This window comes from Clinocottus analis, unplaced genomic scaffold (genome assembly GCF_023055335.1).
Source record: "Clinocottus analis isolate CAN_PGR_092001 unplaced genomic scaffold, fCliAna1.0.p SCAF_21, whole genome shotgun sequence".
In the NCBI taxonomy this organism is placed as follows: domain Eukaryota; kingdom Metazoa; phylum Chordata; class Actinopteri; order Perciformes; family Cottidae; genus Clinocottus; species Clinocottus analis.
Window position 1 is genome coordinate 12377566 of NW_027175943.1, and position 20574 is coordinate 12398139.

General features: G+C 45.9%; 1 protein-coding gene across 10 annotated transcripts in view; it reads right to left on the bottom strand.

Annotated features, from left to right (window-relative positions):
* Positions 1-20574, bottom strand: part of nrxn2b (neurexin 2b) — a 638339-nt gene that overhangs the window by 190172 nt on the left and 427593 nt on the right. For 2 of the 10 annotated variants that reach the window (XM_068587910.1, XM_068587909.1), the window contains exon 1: positions 5915-7486. The exons of the other annotated variants lie outside the window; for them this stretch is intronic. In XM_068587910.1, the coding sequence (XP_068444011.1) occupies positions 5915-6248 (334 nt within the window). In that variant the 5' untranslated portion in view covers positions 6249-7486. Of the gene's footprint in view, positions 1-5914; positions 7487-20574 lie in introns of those variants that run through there. 10 annotated transcript variants of the gene reach the window in all.

The following is a 20574-nucleotide window of genomic DNA, read 5'->3' on the forward strand; positions in this document are numbered from 1 at the left end:
ATTACTTCAAGGATAATGTGAGGTGGGATGTCATGACAACTAAAGGCCAGCAAAAGGGGGAGGAGTCAGTCCAAGACATGCAAAGACCTCGTGGCTGCAGGATATTTACGGTAAAACATCATTTAAACAAACACTTTTGCCATCGTTATCTCTGAGGAGCACGTGATTGCAAGTGCATCCATCCGTGAGTGAGCGTGCTCCTCTGTGTCCGTCCACGGCTGATCTTGCATTCGGCAGCAGTAAACATTATAAATTGGGTTGCCAGTTATGGTTGCACGCTCGAGACCTCTCAGACAAGTGTGGGTTGTATTCATTCAATCACACAGTAAAGCAATGAGTGCAACTTTGTAGCATATGTATAAACTGTGTCAATGCAATACTTTACTACACTTTTATGTAATGGATACATTTACAGTAGCCGTCAATTCTTTTCTTCAGATATCATTTTGTTGATGCAATTCATGTTTTGAATATGACAAACAACAGAAACTGACTGTTTTACTTGACTTTGGCAAAGCAATATATATATATATATATACACGCTATTTCCCAATAGAGGCCTTGCTGTAAACATAGTTCTGCTGGAGGGATACCAATGGATGTGATTTCCTTTGTTGGTCAGGTTTGAACATAAAAAAAAATCATTTGTGTGAAGCACAAAATCTCCACACAAAGCACAATGAGCGCTGAGGGAAGGCCAAGGCGATGTGGGAGCAGCTGTAATTACGGTCTTGTCAGAATCTGAAATCATTTGATAGTCTGAGGTGATCAAGGTCAACCTTCCATTTCACGCCTGTTTCCACGGACACAGAGTCCGTCCTCGGCTTCTTAGGTGACCAATTATGATGGACCGGGCGAAGACGGGAAGGATGCTCGCAATCATTCTTGAAATCTAGCCCTTAGCTACTGCGGGAGATATTTTTAACCTTGGGAGTATTTCTACAAGGCAAACTTGCAAAATATGCACACGTATGTAACACCATGCCCACTTCCGGTCGCCCCCCCGGTGGATATACACCGTCCACTGCCAAGGACAAAGTGATCCAACCAGCAATAAAATCTCTTGGAAGCTCTCCATCTAAAACATCAAAGACAGCCTGAATTAAAATGAGCTTTTTAATCCCTTTAGCCCTATGCAGTGGTGTGTTCAGGTAAGGATTACCTCGCATGACAAACTGTTTTTTTTCTTCGTCCCCAATCCCAGGGTCGTAAAAAAAAAAAAAAAGTGTGCATAAGTGATGTTTTTTTGTTTTTTTTTGGAAGCAAGCACAGATGTGTTGATGGATGATCGATGAGTGAAGCGAGACGCACCGACAACACGCCGCCGGTGCGAAACAGTGATGATCAAACATGCCTTGGGGGTAAAGCTTTTGGGTCGGGCGGTTTTGACATCACCTCCCTCTAATTGCAGCGCCGGTGTGTTCATGTGTACATAACCTATAGGGAGCGGAAGCACTTTGAATGCAACACGCACCTATACGGCATAACGACGTACGGACTCCCAGAAGAGAGTCATACCTTTCGACACCAAACCTTCTCGATGCCAGTGGATCGGAGAGAGAAGACAATGTGTGTGTGTGTGTGTGTGTGTGTGTGTGTGTGTGGAGGGGGCTCACTTATCACCAGGCAGACAGCCCAGTAAAATGCTGCAGTTCACCAGTCAAGACTCTCCAATTAACTGTAATCAGAGCAATATGGCCGAGACTCTGCTGCATCTGAACAGACAGTAATGAACTGCTTTACATATAGAAGGCTGCAATTGGTCGCTGTCTCGGACCGACAGAACGGGCCCTCTGAGTCGGGCATCTCTTCATCTATCGTTGCCGGTTGCTGGTAACAATGGAGATCTTCAATCAAATTAAATGTGGGTCCCAGGTCGTGGCCCCAGTTGGGTACCGATCCATTTAAAAGACATGTGGGAGGAGGACGTGTGCATCGAGTTGGTTTCACCCAAAAAGATTTGCCCAAATGTCGTAGAAAATACAGAAAAATGCATATTTGGATGCAGCAATCACATCTGTTGTGCTGCATGTGTGTATTCATACGTGGGTGTGTGTGTGTGTGTACCAGCAAGTGAGTGCGGCGCTGCAGACATCCAGACAGATGTAGCATAATAATGATGCTGTGGGATGAGAGCAGCAGATAAACCAGAACCTTCAATCTATAAGGCTCTTTTTCCACACCGGGGGAAATATTTAATTATTTTTGGTGCAATTATTTGCACGTCAGTCTAAATGTATGTTATGTAAATTGTTGTTTATGTCATGTTTATTCTCACAGAATGCGAATATCACTCGGCACGGCGAATCAAAACATCACACAAAAGTGTGCCGTTCTTAATGGACACATTCAATACACTTCTCCTGTACGGTACACTAAGTGATCCCGAGCAACACGGCAGACATTAATGCTACTTTCCATCTTGACTAAGGAAGCGCAGACCATATACATTGTATTTTCTGTTATTACCTTTCACACTAAAAGCCCATACACATCGCATAACTGTTCATCAGAGGGAACTAAAAGTCTCTTAGAGCATTTTGCTTAAAGGAAACTCAACAACATAGCTTTAGTAGCTTGAGGCTACACAACAGTTTGCCTCAGACATACAGCCAGACGCTGCTCTGGCTCAATAGTAACCCGGATGGGCGGTCCTATCCGGGTTACTGTAGCTGTTGGAAATTAAAATCACTGCCCTTATGCACAGTTTCGATGCAAAATATTAACAGCCGAGTATTAAGCATTTTCACGTCTTTGTTGGCGCGTACAGACCTTCCTCTCTGACTGTGGGTGGCGGGCCACAGTGGAAGCCCAGCAGAACACCGGACAGCTTGCTTAGCATACTGTGCAGGCAGGTGGAGGGGCTTTCCGAGGCTTTGCGAGCTCGACGGGAGGCTTGACCGAAGCGGTGTGCAGAGTGTGCGTGTGCGTGTGTGTGTCTGTGGCGGCAAAAAGGCTCGAGAACAGGTGTGTTAGAAAAAATGACACCGGGTTGAGAAACTGTGGACCGAAAGGGCTCTGAAGCAAGTAGGCCTCTTATCACTGAGTGGGGTATTAGTGCTGGTAATAAGCTGTGCCACTTGGTCGACAATACTTTGGAGAGCTGGTATTTCAGACAAGGACTTGATATGCCGGGCTGTAAATGGAAGTATTCACGACGCCGACTGAAACCGACTCCCCGCGCGAGAGCGGCCGTTCCAACACACGCGTGTGCTGTCTTATAGGAGATAATGAAAAGGCTGGAAGTGTGCGACTAAAATAAAACACAAACCCAATGAGAAGCAGCAGTGTTTGCTGTGTAGGCGTACATTAGTAACTGCGAGAGCATATTGCCATAGGGGAGGCGGGGAAAAAGAACAGCGGATACAGCCAACCAACCAGAGAACTTCTCCATCTTGCTTCTGCTAAGCTTCTTTTTTCTTCTTCTTCTCCCTCACTCAGCATGTACTTCTTTACGCATGATTGTCAAACTTGCAGCATGCGAGCACAAACACAGAAGACTGACGGGCAGGTCTGTGGAGCGCCGGGTGACGTCCCGGCCCGAGCGCTAAGTTCGTTATGGAGATGTAGCCTTTGCCTTTTCACGGGGGCCGGCGTACCATTTCTCTTTCGCAGGCCAATATCTTCTGACAGGCCATAAATCCGCAGAGAGAGAGAGAGAGAGAGAGCGAGAGAGGGAGAGCCAGGGAACATTTTTATGTTAATTATGTCAATTTAAATAGCTTAGCAACTCAAAATGTGAGAGGTGCAATCCAATTATCTAAGCTAGGAGAAAAGGGAAGGCAGGAAAATAAAAAATAAAACACAGCAATGAGGGGCGGACACTGGTTTGAGCTGCCATTTTAGAAGATAACAACTGCCATTGTGTGGAAATGATTCATGTTGTGATTTTAATTACCCGAAACAGAGATGGGATCGATGAATGCTTTGTGTAATCAGCAGCTGATCCGAGTTATTGAAGGTTGAGAAATATTCAGGAATAATTCAGACTGCAACGTACACCAGAGATCCACCCTGCTTGTCCTGAGGTCAACAGCATGGAGACGCTTAACACGTGAAACAACAGACACTTTCAGCTGCATTGAAACCCAAACTGACTACCAACTAATCTCTTCGAGAGAGAAAAGCAAAATCACTAAGAAAATAGAGTCATCAATTGTTTTTAAGCCTGTTTTCCTGTTTTCTGCAGCGGTGCATTCGAGTGTTTCACAATACAATTAAACACATTTCACATTCATCCTCAGACGTCGAGTAAAACAGTGGAAATGATGTTTCCACTGTATCATCGATGTGCTTCTGTTCTTGAACATGAGGGTTATATTTGAACTGGAAATAAAAGAACATATGCAAATAATAATGAAGTGTAATAGGAAACATGCCATTTATCTGGATTCTTTCACAATTTGTCTAATATGATGAGAATATAGTTCAATTGTCTTAATGTGAACAAACCGAATCAAATACAAATCCACTCGTGAAACAGGCTCCCAGACTCAAAAGATAAATCAATTTAAGGGTTTCATAAAACTTTACACCCCCGGTGAACAAAAAAAAAAAAAGATAACCTCATTAATCCGTCATCGACAGCACGCTGTACATTCCTTTACTGCTCCTCCACGACGCAGGTCAGCCCTCATCCGCGTGCTCAGTCACAGTTGGACTGCGAGGGCTTGTGCGCATGCAGCTGTGGGCTGGGAGGAGAATATGGGTAGCCATGAATCCAATGCAGCACCGAGTGTCCGGGACCAAGTTGTGCGCCGGCCATGTCTGTAGAGGCTTCACCACAGCCGATCGACCGCAAAGGGAGGGAGGGGGGGGGGGGGGGTCTGACGTGAGGCTGATCTACCCATCTGACAACACACCGATTGATACAGATCACAGGTAAATAGAGGAGACGGAGGTAGAAAGAGACAGACGGGTGCACGGAGAGAAGTAGTGCCTTGTTGTCGAAGCGCTAAGTGGATGCAAATGGAACAGCATTAGCATGAACGTGCTGAAGAATCAATACGTTGTATCGACTAAATTATATTTACGTCTCCTGTCGAGGCAATGTACGAGGTGGGAGGATACGGAGGCAAAACGGGGAGAGGGAAGAAATGCTGTGTAAAAAGCTTGGGTTGGGGAACATCAAAGGAATCATCAGAGTGAGACTCTGCCTTGTCCCTGACAGCTTAGGCTAAGAACAGCGTAGCAACTGATGCACCACAGAGCACTGAGCCAAAGACATATACTGTAGGAAGTAGGGCAAATTAAGTAGCGCACAGGCAATTATCCATGGGTTTGTTTTTTTTTCCACGAGAACACGATGTACCACGACACAGCTTGTCACGATTTACCATCTCGACATCCAGGTACGGGCGTTCTCTTTCGGTGGCGGCCGTCGTACGTCCACAGTTAATACGGGTGGGGATTACATGAATTTGAATTGGCCACAGTTCAATACGTCGGCACTTCCAAGATGGCTGCTGAGCTAGAAAAGGCAAAGTAGCGGGACCCAGATGGCTGGCGATGTGCCGCCAAAGAAGGAATAAAAAAAAAAAGAACCCAGAAGGGAACAGCTTCTGGAAACATCATCCGCCAATTCGGGGGGGCATGAATCAAGACGGAGGCCTAGGGGAGCCGAGGCAGGGAGGTTGGTCGCCCAGGCCTGGCTCCTCTCAGTCTTTGGAGAGACGACAGGGATCAATAGATGGATGAACCAATTGCCTGGGCTTATGTACTCAATTTAGAGCTCGTTGGCACCGCAAATCAACCCCCCCTTTGAAGAAAATTAACCGGCATTGACCCCTCGAGTCCGCGTCGCTCCGCGAAACTCAAACTTGTGTTTTCGCTTTACCTCACTCAGCATAACTGATGAATCACGAGCCGATCGGGTCAAGAGGGAGGTCTGAAAAGAGGAAACGGAGGATCTTACCATGGCCCCCGCGTGTTAGAAAGGGCATCCGGTTGATGGCGATGGGCACAGTGCCATGCTTGTTGTGGAAGTGGTGGACGTGGTGGGTGGTACTGAGGGAGGAGGAGACTCGGGCCGCCACGGCCGGGCAGGGGAACACCAGCAGCGCCAGAGACAGCACCAACCGGAAGAGGAAGGCCGGACTGGCCCACACAACCGGCGACGCCACAGCTGGCCTGGGCATCAGTAGCGACCCACCGTCCACCTCCACTTCCACCTCCTGCTCCATGGGGGCGGGGCCTGAGAGGAACAGAAGGCCCCTCCCCCTCAGACGACACAAACAGGAAGTGATCATCTCAAATGAATCCAGGGCCCATGATCCCCTGCTTTCCAGCCCAGGGAGGAGAAGAAAACAGCAGATTTTTTTTTTTTTTTGAAATTTGAAAAATAAGCCAAGAAAGGAGAAAAAAAGAGATCCTCGTTTGAAAATCCCAAAAATGATTCGGAAAAAAAAAAAAAATTACAAAATCCTTCCTGAAAAGAAAGACCCCAAAAATCTTCCAACAGTCTAATGTTGATATCCAAAAGCTTCCGATCCTTGAGAAGAAAAGCAACTCCCACTCCTCTACTACTACAATTAAAGCTTTTGTATAAAACTTAACCTCTTTTGTCTCACAAGCAACTTCCTTGGAACCCGAGAACAAATAATCACAGCTTAGCAGAACCAATTTGTGAAACACAAGACTCCATCTTAGCTCCTTGAAATATATCTTGTGTACAGCTCTTTAAGTTAATTGTTCGACAGGGTTTCCTTCGCCTTGGGGGAGATCTTCAGAGGGTTTCTCCTCCCAGAAGCCAATGCTCCATCGCCAAGAAAAAGACTCCCGACATCCCTTTGGAGCTTTTTTTGGAGACAACTTGAACGGAGGGCGCCAGTATAGAGAGATACATAGGCGTAGAAAGAAAAAAGAAGAAGAAGCAGGCTGCAAAAGGGAGAGGCGAAAAAGAAAGAGCGGCAGAAAAGCAAGGCTGCCGAGATGAAAGAGCAGCCAAATCCTGTTTCGGGTGCTTCAAATCCCTGAAGCGGCGCCGAACCCCGTGCTGCCTGCAGCCCCAGAGCAGCGAAACAAGGGGATGGATAAATAAATAGAATACAGGACCGGGTGGAGGGGAGGGGGAGGGTGGAGGAAGGCGAGAGGGGAGGACAAAAAAACGGGAAGGCTATTTCCAAGTGCGGCGACGCTGAATTCCCTCTCCTCTTTTCTGACAAAACAAATCAATGTAGGTCATGAAATGGAGAACCGCAAACCCGAGAAAGACACCTTTTAACGGGATGAAACCATCGCCGAAGCTCTGAACCAGCGTCAGAGTGCTTTGTTTGTCCGGTTCAACAATCCTCCAGTCCTGGAGACTTGTCACTGGCGCTCCGGTCCCTACTTGTGATCGCTCTTCACCCCTTTTTTTTTTTTGAGAACGCGATCTCCACTCTCTCTCTGCCCCCCCTCCTCCTTTTTTTTTTTTTCAAACGCTGCTTTCCGGGGCGGGATGCTGCTGGGAAGCGGCCGCTGGTCCTCTCGATGGGGCTCCGACACGGGGTGCTGCTGCTGCTGCTGCTGCTGCTGCTGCTGCTGCTGCTGCTGCTGCTGGCTTGCCGAGCGAGTCTGACGATGCTGCTGCTGCCGCCGCTACTGCTGCTGCCGCTGCTGCTGCTGTGAAATTCATGCTAATTGAATCAGAAGCTGCAGCAACGAGCGCATCCTTCCTGCCCGCGTAGCTCTCCCTTCTCCTTTTTCCCTCCGATTAAGTCGGCCAACCCCCCCCCAAAGGCACGCGCGCATAGCTCTGTGCCGGGCTGGGCAGGGCAACACACACACACACACACACACACACACTACAACAACAACAAAAAAAAAAAGAAAGAAGCACGAGTCAGAAGGCAGGAGCAGCGGCGATAGAGGAAAGGTGGACACTCTCTGGGATCCTTTGAACGCACAGACGGTGACTATGATACATAGGGCAGAGCGGAGACACAGAGAGGGAGAGCGTTTGTGTCTGCTTGGAGCAGCGAGGGGGAGAGAGAGAGAGAGAGAGAGAGAGAGAGAGAGAGTGGGAGGGAAATGAGTGGAGGGAATTGAAGGAGGAGAGCGCGCACACGAGAGCGACGGGAGGCACGCATGTATGGCGGGTTTGTTGTTGCATACGCAGACAGCAGCCACAGGTTTTTAATACACACACCGTCTGGAGAACGCAAAGCAATGGCACATTTGCATCGGTGTGTGTGTGTGTGTGTGTGTGTGTGTACCCACAAGTCACACTAAACCGGAGCTCCCCCGACAATCAAGTGAAGTATTTACTTAAAGATCATTTCCCTTTTGTCGTCCGTACAAACACAGTGCGTCCACGCTCCTTCCCACATCTTTATCCTCTTCTCTCTCTCTCTCTCTCTCTCTCTCTCTCTCTCTCTCTCTTCGCTCTCTCTCTCTCTTCGCTCTCTCTCACTCTCCTATTGACTTTTTGGCCCCCTCTGCACTTGTATTGTCTCCTCGCACACATTGTGCTCAGCTATTTCATTGTCAAAGAGAAGGTGGGATACATTGTGTGGGCAAGACAGAAAGCATGAGAGAGAGAGAGAGAGAGAGAGAGAGAGAGAGAGAGAGAGAGAGAGAGAGAGAGAGAGAGAGAGAGAGCGTGGACGTAAGAGGAGTGGGAAAAACATAGGGGTGCAAAAATAATGAGGAGAAAGACGCCAGCAGCGAGGAGAGTAATGTCGACATTTGATTGCAGGAGGGAAGGACGTATGAGAGAGAGAGAGAGAGAGAGAGAGAGAGAGAGAGAGAGAGAAAGGGCGAGAAAGAGAAAAATGGGGGGAGATTGTGTATCTGATAAATCATGGCCGATAGAGAGCTCAGCTGGGACAGGACCTCAGCGCTGGAGACAAGAAGCAAGAAAAATGGCCAAAACAGGAAAAAGCCAGAGCAGGTATTCTGTACTGATGGAGAGAAACGGGTCCAGACTATTACTCATGGACTCTCTCTTTCTCTCTCTCTCTCTCTCTCTCTCTCTCTCTCTCTCTCTCTCTCTCTCAGCACCTGTGCCAGGTGGGAGCATCCCAGGGGAGGGATGCTGTGCTCGCTGTCGTCAGGGTGACGAGTGATGTGACACCCGGGGGTGTGACCGAGAGACACGTCCTGAACTTGAACCAACAGCTGAACTCAGACGGACGACAAAATCTCCACACACACACACACACACAAACAAAAAAAAGAAAGAAAAGGAAGCGTCCCACTCCAACATGTCCAGCGTCCGCATCCAAACAGGCTCGTGGTCATTCTCTGTCCGCTTCCTTTCTGTTTGCTCTGGAGCGCGCCGGTGTTTGAAAAATCTCCTCCTCTGCATGCGTCCACTGTGCCTCCACAGGCAGGTCTTCAATCAGCCTTTCAACTTGTTAATTATACCACACGGACAGATGGTAGCCGGAGCGACAGGAGCTCTTGCATATAACACAATTCGCACAACACAACCCTACAGAGCGCAAATCGATACCGCTGACAGGTCCTAACGGTCCCGACAGAATTCAACATTATCAACCTGCCACGCTGGATGTACTCTGAAGAACACCAGGATTCAAAAAAGGTAGTATTAGTACCTCGCTGTTCAGTTTGACCTTTCTGGCCAGACGTGTTAATGGCCCGGTGGAAGGGAAAAAAAGCGTTATAATAAAGGATGTCTGTCTGAAATGTCACATATTCATAAAATTAACAGTAATGAAGACAGTGGGTAGGAGTCGGTTGCTTTCATTTCACGCTCTGACTCCTCCAGTGCACTGATCTGGAAGTAATAGCCTGCGGAGGTAATCCTAAGACTTTTTTTTTAAATGGTCTTAATTATATAGTGCAGGTATTTCTGCTATTGTGTCCAAAACCAGCTGGTGCACCAAGTCCTGCTTTTTATTCATGCGCTTTCCAGCTCCAGCATACTTGACATTGGATTGTTGACCACCAGTGGAGTGCTTTGAAAAAAGCTTGGCTAAAGGCCACTTTGGAGAAAACTAGCAAGATATTTCTGAAGTATCCAGCTGGAAAAAAAAAAATCCCAGCACCTCGCTTATTGTTTAGATGCCTGAAATAAGTTGTGTGGTTAACACAAGCTGAGGAGATTTCAACACAAAGATCCTCGTGAATTTACAAGCTTTTAAGTGACAGCATCGTTGTGTGTGTGCTGGCAATCGTGCTACAGTTCCTTTATTGTGAGCTCCATTGTGGGTCCATTGGAACGATTGTCTTGCTGAACAAAATCTAAATTATTTGTTTGCCACATTTTCTGCAATAATGCAAAATCAAATAGGAAAAAAATGCCATTGGCTCTTTGTTGAGGGAACTAGTGCGTCGCTAAAAAAACAGGACTGGAAAACAATAATACATCCTTCCTGCAGCACGCTATAGTTGGTACTCAGCTGTCAAGCTAGCAAGCTAGTTGTGGGACATGTTGCCTGCCGAGCCGTGCAGACGAGCAGTGAGGACATGCAGGTACGCTGGTCGGTAGGCAGACATGAAAGTCATCCATCCAATCATTTCATGAAGGGCGGGAGGAAATAATTGGATGTGCTACAGGCCTGCGAGACCCACAGGAACCAGCTGTGTCTTTTATCAGAGCATTACATTTATTGATTACTTGGATATAAAACATATTTTATCAAACAACATTTTTTTTCAAGCCTCACTTTAATGTAATTAATACAACGTCAATCATCACTTTGTAGGTGTACATCGTCTTTCACACACGTCTCAGCCTTGTAGTCTGGATTTGGGTAAATGGGGTATTCAATGTTTTTTTTTAATGTAACCTTACGGGAAACGACATGCACAAATAAAATTAGAAAAAATTAAAACTTAAGTTTTGCAATATTTTATCAGTATATAAAATAAAATGTGCTGTTTTATTATGCGACTGTCACGAACATTGAAGCAGTTTCCTTTGGAGGACAGTGTGTGGACTGGGAACTCATTATGATGAAACACACTGAGGACTGCCAACACCTGCTGCTCCACTCCCCTCCGGCACCGAAAAACAAGGAATATAGAGCACACACACACACACACACACACACACACACACACATACATACACACACACACCGGCGAACAATCGGTCCAGACACACAGACAGACGTACTAATTGCATGACACACACACACAAATGTCACGTCACACTGCTGCGTGATGCAACACCCATTTCCCAGAAGCGAAAAGCGATAAATATTCCCCCAATGTAACTCCAGAATCCCTCAGGGGAAGTGAGGTCATAGATGGAGGAAGTGGGATTAGTTTACTGACGGACGTGGGACGAAAGCCTCTTCTTACCTCGAATGAACCTTATTCCTTGTTTTGCCAGTGTGACAGGGATAGCAGAGTGTTTTGAAGTGGTTTGAGGTACACGGTCAGTGTACTCCTTCAGTAGATGCTGTTTGAAGAAACAGACTCAGTACCAGCACGGGGGCAAAGTGATGGATTACTGTGATGCAGTAAAACCTATTGAGACTCCTAAAAAGCATCAACATTAGTGTAGTTACATTAAAAATATGTACTCAGCTTCACATTGCTGTCAGAGCCTTACCGATGGAGCCAACGCTCTCTTCAAAGCCACCAGACGGCATTGAAACATGTGGAATAATTCAGCTCCCCGTCGTAGATTATTCTAGTCTAAAAATCCTTTCTGACTAGAAGTACATTACTCTGCTCCCGACTATTTCTCCAAACTCTATTGTCGCTACGACACTGACAAAAGATAAGAAGCTCACGCAACACTTAAAAAAAAATCCCTTTTTTTTTCCCTTTTCAAGGAGGCATGGTATAAAGCGTCAGCATGGCTGTATGTGATATTAATGTACAGCTCAAATTAAAGATGGCCATCAGTCAGTCGCAACAACAACAACAACAACAAAAAGTAGCGGAAAGACGTGGATTGTTCTGTTGAGTGAGGTCAGGAAACTAGGACACGCTGAATCTCTGAGCGCTGGCGCAGTGGGGGGAAGGCGAAACACAAAAAGCAAGTCATCAATTTTTAACTGCCGTCTCCTGTTTGTGCTATTCAGTAGCTTTCTCCCGCACCAAGCCCCCGATGTTAACCGCTTATGGAAGGGCACTGTTGGGGAAAAAACGTCCTCCAGACGGAGCCCCGATGTTGGACGCTTATATAAGTGCACTGCGGGATGCCGCACACATAATAATAAGCTTGTTTGCATGGAATACAAACCGAGACAGACAAAGTGGTTTGGCAACGGCGTTGTTGATTGTCGACCGCCGTCTCCCAGACAAGCTAATCAAAATTACTTCAAAGCCTTTTGTGGAACTCAAATAATGCCTCATCAATTTACAACTTTGGATAATTTGATTTCCGAAAAAAAAAAGAAAAAGAGATGACTTTCTTAAGAGAAAGAAACTCATCCGACAGCAGAAATCTACTGTCGCACAACAGTCTGAATCCAAATCGAGACACGATCACAAAAAAGGCCGTCTACTTCCGTGATGACAGAACGTCTAAGGGGCCGATTGCACCAGACGCGACTCTCAAGAACACGTCGCTAGCAAAAGCATTGTGTTCCTATGGTTTTCTAGCGTTTTTTCGGCGCGCTTAAAAGTTGTCAAAGAGTCGCTCTGCTCCTCAACATCATATAGCGAGAGGCGGGCTTTATTCCTTCCTGTCTTCATGTGGTGTAAACAGCGGGGAAGTCAAAAGAAAATGGCTTCCCTCCAACGAGGCGCTAATGTTAGCGGTATTCAATTACGAAGAGCTTTATAATTCTAGATAGAAACACGACTCTACTGCTCAGAAGACGCTCCAGCTGACTTCTGCTCAGCCCAAAGTACAACTGAAAGCTCTCGTCATCCAGACACAATTCATAGAATAGATGCTGGTATTCGTCGTATTCTTTCCTTTTTTTTTAATAGCGTCAACCCCAAAACTCCACTTTTTTAGGACTTTTCCCGCCTCCTCATCCCACAACACAGTAAGGGCAAGAGTCTGCTTGAATCCATTTTGTAAATAAAGTTTTATCGCCCGGTTGCGCGTGCAGCCCCGCTCCACAGGCTTTCGTCAAAGCGTTTTTTAAGCGGCTGCGCTTTTCAAAAGTCGCATCTGGTGTGATCGGCCCCAGACTCACCATATTGCTCAAAGCTTTTCCTGAGAGCGTCCTTCCCAAGAGAATGAACACGGTGTCGCGCAGATAAAGTCGTCGCACCTAAACAACAAAAATACGTTGCTGGCGAATGACCTACCGATATGACCCAGTCGAGCGTTTTCTGATCCGCCGCCGCTATTGTCAGTATGACATTGTTGCCTTGCTAAATGTCTCGCATAACCATTACAGAAATGATTAATACCAGCCGTTTCCCGAGGTTAGGGGAAGACCGAGGCTATGGTGCAATCTGTGGTTGGCGGTGTCAAAGTCAAGACACCTCGCGCACAAAACCGCCGACCGCAACCGAAGACATTTTGTGGTCCGCTGCTGACATCCCACTGCCTTTGCTTTTAAGAGAGTACAAGACCTCAAGAGGTTGCTTGTCAAGGAAAATGTAGAAATGGATTATTCCAAGCACCTCAATAGCGGAGGACCGTCGCATTTCTTTCTGGGGAGCACAGTCTTGAATATAAGCTGTGGATTATCAAAAATAAAAACCTTTCTCTTTATGTCCCCCTAAGTAGATGTTACATATGCGGTACACGCTCCGTTGTACTGTACAGAGCAGGCCAAGATGAAAACGAGGGGCTCGACTGTGGCCTGTAATGCGATTCATTCGGTTTATTTACTTTAAAATGCTGCTCTCGGAGAGGTTCGGTAATTAAAATCTATTGGGGTTTTCCACCAACACGGCATCAATTATCCTGCCGGTAATCAGACGCATGCATTTACCCAACAATGGCTTCAAAGTAAGCCACAAACCAGAGTGAATGGAAGCATGCTATTCGGCCATCTAACAGAGCTGATGGGTGCATTAGAGTACAGCGTAATGAAACAAAGGAATCCACTAATAACTAATGTGGCTTCACCAGCTTTGAGTGCTATGATCTTATGAATGCGTCTTTACGGTGTATGCTGACACCGGCGCTACGGGAACTCAGACGGACAAATATTAAGAGGTTTAGCCTTGGATGCAGGGAGAATTTGAGAAGGAGGGTTAATCTTTTGGGAAAGTGTGCGTGAAAATCCCCCTATGCCAATTTTAAGTCCCAGCAGGCCCCATTCAGACAATCTTTTGGCAAAAAATACGTCTTTTTTTCAGTTTCGAACCGAACAACGCAGTTTTTTGACTGAAACTCCTTCCTAACAGGCCAAGACTTTGTTTTATTGTGATTTTTGTTGCAGATTCCAATTATTTAGGTCCTAATCTTTCCATAAAGGTGTCTTATTTACCACTCCAGGAGGCATTTTTGGTAAATCTGGCTCATATCATGCTGGATGTTCATAGTTACGATCAAAATATCTTTTAAAAGTACATTTTTTTCAGATAAACATTTTTTCCCATGACTTGGTTGAACAAATACATACAATAAACACAAGTATTGGAATTAATTTGGGGTTCCTACGATGACTCAAACACAGGGAAAAAGAGGTCTGGAGACAAGTATTGGTTCCACAGTTTTCAACAAGTTAAATAAAAACAGGTGTAAACGGGATGAAAGTCAATCAGGAAGGAAGCAAGGAGTGTGTGTGTGTGTGTGTGTGTGTGTGTGTGTTAATAAGAGGGGAGGGGTTTACAGGGAAATGTGCATGTCGTGAGCACCAGAAGCCTCAGCGAGGTGGAGGAGAGGGAAGATAACCAGCAAGGGAAGAGGGATCCATCTCCTGTTTTGCTTGGCTGGAGCAGCAGGTTGCACACATCTTAATCATGTGAGATGATATATATCCTCCAGAAGAGAGAGAGGGAGACAGCAAGTAGATTAGGGAGTAATATAAATCACCCCCTCCCTCCCGACACCCTTCCCTTTCCCATCACCATAAAAGCTATTTTCTCTGAGATTCCATTAACGATCATACGCAGAATGACATTGTCTGCCAATCTTATGTTAGCTCTCCCTGTCCGAGTTAATTGGGTGTTTGGTAATTACAAAGATCTGATATCTATCAGATGTTGAATATTTAATTGGCGCAGGTATGTCTCGCCCCCCAGGGTGCTGTAATCTGATGTCTTTTGTTCACACCCACAATAAAAATAATTTAACCATCTTGACAACACGGTAACAGATGAAGCCCGGTCCGCCCCGGGGTGAGGCCAAGGTCGACGCTCCCCCACGACCTTTTTAACCGGGTAATTACTTACGGGCCTCTACTGAGCACGGGGGTGTCAGGGGTACTTTAATTTGCATTTCGTCAGTAATTGTTGCTCCCAGATTGCTTTCTTGAATCAGTCATTTGTGCTAGAAGAATAGCATCACATTTGTTTTAAAGTTAAAAGGGTAAATGCAATCTTAGTGAGCTTTAGATTAGATTTAGAGATATGTACATAAATCATTAACTGCATGGTGCGCATGCTCGGTCAGGCGATTTAACCCGTTGAAAACTGTGGAAACCAATTCTGTCTCTAGACCTTTTCCCCTTTCCTCCTTTTTTCAATACTTATGATTATTGTATGTATTTGTTCAGCAAAGTCTTAGGAAAAAAATGTACATCTGAAAGAAAAAAAAACACTTTTTAATTGTATAATATCCAGCATGATATGAGCCAGATTTCCCCAAAATGCCTCCTGTAGCGGTCAATAAGACACCTTTATAGAAAGATTAGGACCTAAAGAATCGTAATCTGCAACAAAAAATCACAATAAAACAAAACCTTGGCCTCTCAGGAAGGAGCTTCAGTCAAAAACCTGAGTCGTTCGGTTTAAAAATGGAAAAATTACGTATTTTATGCCAAAAGATTGTCTGAATGGGGCATGCTGGGACTTAAAATGGGAGCGAGGATGACACAACGTTACTTTATCACAATATGTTCAAGAACACGCATTTGTATTTGGATCAACTTGGGGTTTCGGGTTAAGGACTCTTGGACATGCAGGCAGTAGAAGCTGTGGCTCAAACCGCCAACCTTCGTGGTGAAGGACGACCCGCTGGACCCACTGAGCCAAAGCAGCCCAATTTCCCCATCACACCTGCCAGGCTTTTTCCCACATCAATTCAGCCGTTGGAGAAATGCAAAATAAGAGCGCTGCTGGTGAGCTAGCCAGCTTCCCCCTCCATCTCCCTCTCTCACACCTCCACTTTTCCTCCTCTCCATTGCTTCTGTTCCTCCCCCCTCCAGCCATCCATCCATCCTTCTCCGCAGCCTGGCGCTGTGTGGTGAGTCAGCTGTCACTGTCTGTCCCTCCAGCTGTGGACCCAGCTGTCTGGGCCAGATGGGCTCATCTCCACCCTCATCCATGATGTCTATGAGGAGGGTGGGGGGGGGGGCCCTCCCCTAACCTCAAGCCGGGGACAACTGGCCCCAGAGCGCGTTACGCTCACTGAGCCAAGACAACACGGTGAAAGATACGCTTCCGGTGCATTCGATGAAACTATTAGCGCTAGCGCTAACACATTCCACCCCCCCCCGAAAAAGTGATTACTCTAAAAACTCCGCGAGGGGACGTGCAGGTTTACCGGGAAACCTGAAAACGATTCCCGTCTGCGCGGCATTGTGAACGTAATAATCGGGGTGCATGCTCAAAGGTTGGTGGGCAGGCAGAGTGTCTGCTAAAGCTATTCCAGAATAATACTGGCTCACAGTAATCTCTTGCACACAGGGAGAAATTTTGACAAGGATTTAAGGATTTTAAATACAATTTCGATACGCAATGAGGGCCCAACAATAGCGCCGGGGAGAGAGAGGAGGGAGGGGGTGAGGGGGCGGGACAGAGCATGGTACGAGAGAGGGAGTTGGTTGGGGTGAGGGGAGGGAGGCGGGAGGAAGAGAAAGAGTCATCCTCTTTTCCGGGGAGCCAGACTGCGGCGCTGGAGGGCACGAGACGCCCCGGCGTTTAAGACGCCTGCTGAATCACATCTAATTGATCTGAAACCTACGTGAAGACAGACAGCGGTTAACGCGAGTGTGTCTACACCCCAGAAAGACAGGCGACGCACTGCGTAACCGCTTATTGAAGACATACGCCGTCTTCTGGCGCTCTGTTGGGGTCCGTGCTCCACGGAACTGGGAAGCGCCTATCGATTAAGACTCCAGATAGGCCGCGTCGAGTCTTTCGCCGTTATCTCAGAAGATTAACACGCAACAACAATGGGGGGTAGGAGAGAGATTGGGGGAATTCTCTTGGCCTTATCCAGCGCATGAGATACACGGCTTGAGCTGCAGCGTCGTCTACGGCAGATAGCGCCCGGCATGGATTCGCAAGCACGCTCCGAGACGCCGGCACGACTTCAAGCATGACACAGCTGTGTCTGCTCCATGTTTGTAGAGGCGCTCATGCACTGTGTGTGTGTGTGTGTGTGTGTGCTAAAAACAGCAACCTGTGGGCTCAAAAGTGCTTCCATAGAGCGTGCACAGCGTTATACGGAGAAAGAGAGATTGTGTTTAACATTTGTCGAAACAGACCCGGGGTCTCAGGCTGCGCTCTTTTAATGTCTTCTGCTGCTGAACCAGTAGTTCACCAGGCAATGAAACACATTGGCGACGCTTGGTTTATTTCTGTTTTCCCACTGGGCATTGTGTATTTTACCTGCAACACATGACACACAAGGATAGAAGGATGGAAGCCTGGCACAAGCAGAGAGAGACAGAAAGGAAACAAGAGGCCATCTTGCGATGGGATCAAGCTGCCACATTGGAGCAAGGGTAGAAAGGGTGGGGTCCAATGGCTGCTGCCCCTTACCTCCGGCCCCCCTTTGCTCAGACCACACCCATCTTCAAACTTGTGAAGAAAAAACTCTTGTCCTTCACGCCGTTTCTCAACTCCAGTCTGAAATCGTAAGCTGAAAACGGAGGATATAAGATGGCTACACCCTAAATCCAGAAGTATAGACCCTTGCCCCCAAAGGCTTATCCGTCATCGGACCGATAGGGGTTGAGATTGTTGCCATTTTTAACGTGGTCAGGAAGCAGAAATCCTATTAAACCTGAATCTGTGTGTGTGTGTACATGTATATATATATATATATATATATATATATATATATATATATATATATATATATATATATATATATATAATAACATTTTCAGATGTTTCGCTCTGCTAATTGGTTAAAGATGGATAGATAAATGGATAGATGGAAAGATAGATACTTTAGATGGATAGACGGGTAGATAAATACTTTAGATGGATAAATGGATGGATTGATGGATACTTTATTCCTCCCCAACAGGAAGTGTGTTCGTCATAGTAGCAGCTTTCAGACACAACTGGTACAATGTGGATATATTTCAGCAGATTGAAAGTGACAAGGCTAACGATCCACTTTCTTGGCCCTGAGTAACATCGATGGATAACTTAAATAATGTTTTTACACATAATACTGACCTACGTAGAAGTTCAGTAGAGAGACTCTATATGCAAATAAACTTGACACACTGAATCGGTGTATTCATCCAGGAGACAGACGGGCAGTAAGCAGGAAGTAAACCACGGGATTGTAGATTCCCGTCTGCTCAGATATCGGATAGCACCACTTCTCTGCAGTGTCCTTTCATTGGGATGACCCAATCGAGACTTGATATTCATACCTGTCATTTTAATACTCCACCCCAACACCAGCTCCCAGCTTGGACTTAAAAAGCAGCTCTAGTCTTTATCGTTCGCTCCCTCTGGGTGGCAGTTTGGTCATAATCCCCCTTTCTGATGTTTGCTCCTTCTTGTGTCATCTCTTATCTAAGGGGAAAAAACCTTGAAATAAACACTTTACACAGATTTTTTTCCCTCAGAGGGGAAATATTTCCTCCCACTGCTCGATATACAGTTACACTTATCACTGGCAAAGTTTAACTTCTCAAAAAACAGAAGCAGAAAATATCCTTTTCGGGTTGTTTTGGGTGAATTTGTACATGGAAACAGATTGAATGTGTTGTAGCTGTGTGTGTGTGCAGCAAAAGTGCAGAGCTTCTGTTGCAGTGTAGCTGACCAAAATCGGGATTTCAGAGTTAATGGACGGGGTGACTGCTGCCTCCTCGACGTGTCAGCCTTCGTTACACGCTCTGCACACAGAAACTACTGCTGTCCGTTCCAGGGCGACGCAGCGGCAGGATGGGTTGAAGAAAAGCAAAATACAACCCAAAGCAGTGTTTTGACTGCTGTGTCTTTAGCACCAAGCTCTGAAAACACGATCTGTTAAGTGCGATTACAGGTTTATTCAAGAAGTTTGTATTATTTACCGTTTCTTGGCTTTTTTTCCTGACATTCCTATCCTCCATTGTTTGTCGTTGTGGGAAGAAAAACTGGTTTTGACGATGGTTATGTGTTTTCATGTGTTCCGTTTTATAAAAAAAACGTGTGAGTAATCCATGGCGGACGGCTAAATCGCTGATGCTGTTTGATAAAGAAGACCTTCATCATTTATGAATCTATGCTTCATGGCAAACTTGCAGTTTCTCCACATCCCTTGGGCGGGTACTATTGATTATTTTAGTCATGTTTTACATATTATTCCATTGAGTAATTGGTTAATAAATACTTTTGCTAGACTCTGGGTTTCAAGACAAACCGTTTTCTCCACTATCCTAGAAAATATATTCCACCCTCCAGATTTGTAAACTGTCAAAATATTGTTCTCCTTTTACTTTGTTGTTGTCATCTTTAGTAATTATTTGCATAAAGAAAACCCGCCATTCAAATGATTGATGAATTGATCCCTTGAGTGGCTTAAATAATGTATTTTAAGCTTTTTAGAGTTGGCGTAGTCATAGTTAACTCCCTAATATACATTTTTTATCGCTGTGAAAACATCTTTGTTTCTTGCCAAAACCTAATTTTGATTGAATAGAGCTTGAAAGCATCATAATCTAACTTTATCCAACCTTCATTAATGTTATTTAGTTGGGCAATACACCCCGGCCGCTAACTGCTAACGCTAAACAGATTTCCTCCAAGGATTTCAACCCAGATTTGCTGTTCAAATCAAGCTGTGCACCATTGATTGGTGGCACCATAAACACATGCACGAGCCTTGCTGTGTGGCCGGGAGGCTGGGATTGAACGAAGGCAACCTTTTTATCGAGTTCTTTAAGTTTATAAAGTTCAAAAATTCAGTTTACATAGCTATTTTTCACCCATAGAGCCAATAACATGGGAAAAATAACGACAAGCTCTCTAGTGGCTGGAAGTAATTGTGATTCTTTTTTACTCACCATGACTCATGTTAGTAGTGGAGACACAAAGACAGTCGTCCTGGAACATTTATCTACCTCTCTCCCTCATCATTCCTCCTGTGAGGGCTACAAAAGATTCAGCTCACTGGACCTCAACCACCTCAGAGCCTGCTCCGGAGGGGCTACGTGAGGGCTCATTAGGAACGAGACTGATGGAGACGTCAAGTCCCAGAGCTTATCTGTTGACTGGCAGGAAGCGCAAGGTTGAAGGGTTAACATGCTCAGGTTATCAATAGGGCCATAGCGCACCTGCTTTGAATATGTGAACATGACTTCCCATCATGGTATCGAGTGCTGCCGCCAGTCAGGGTGGGGGAAAAAGTGCCGCGCAGCAGATTTT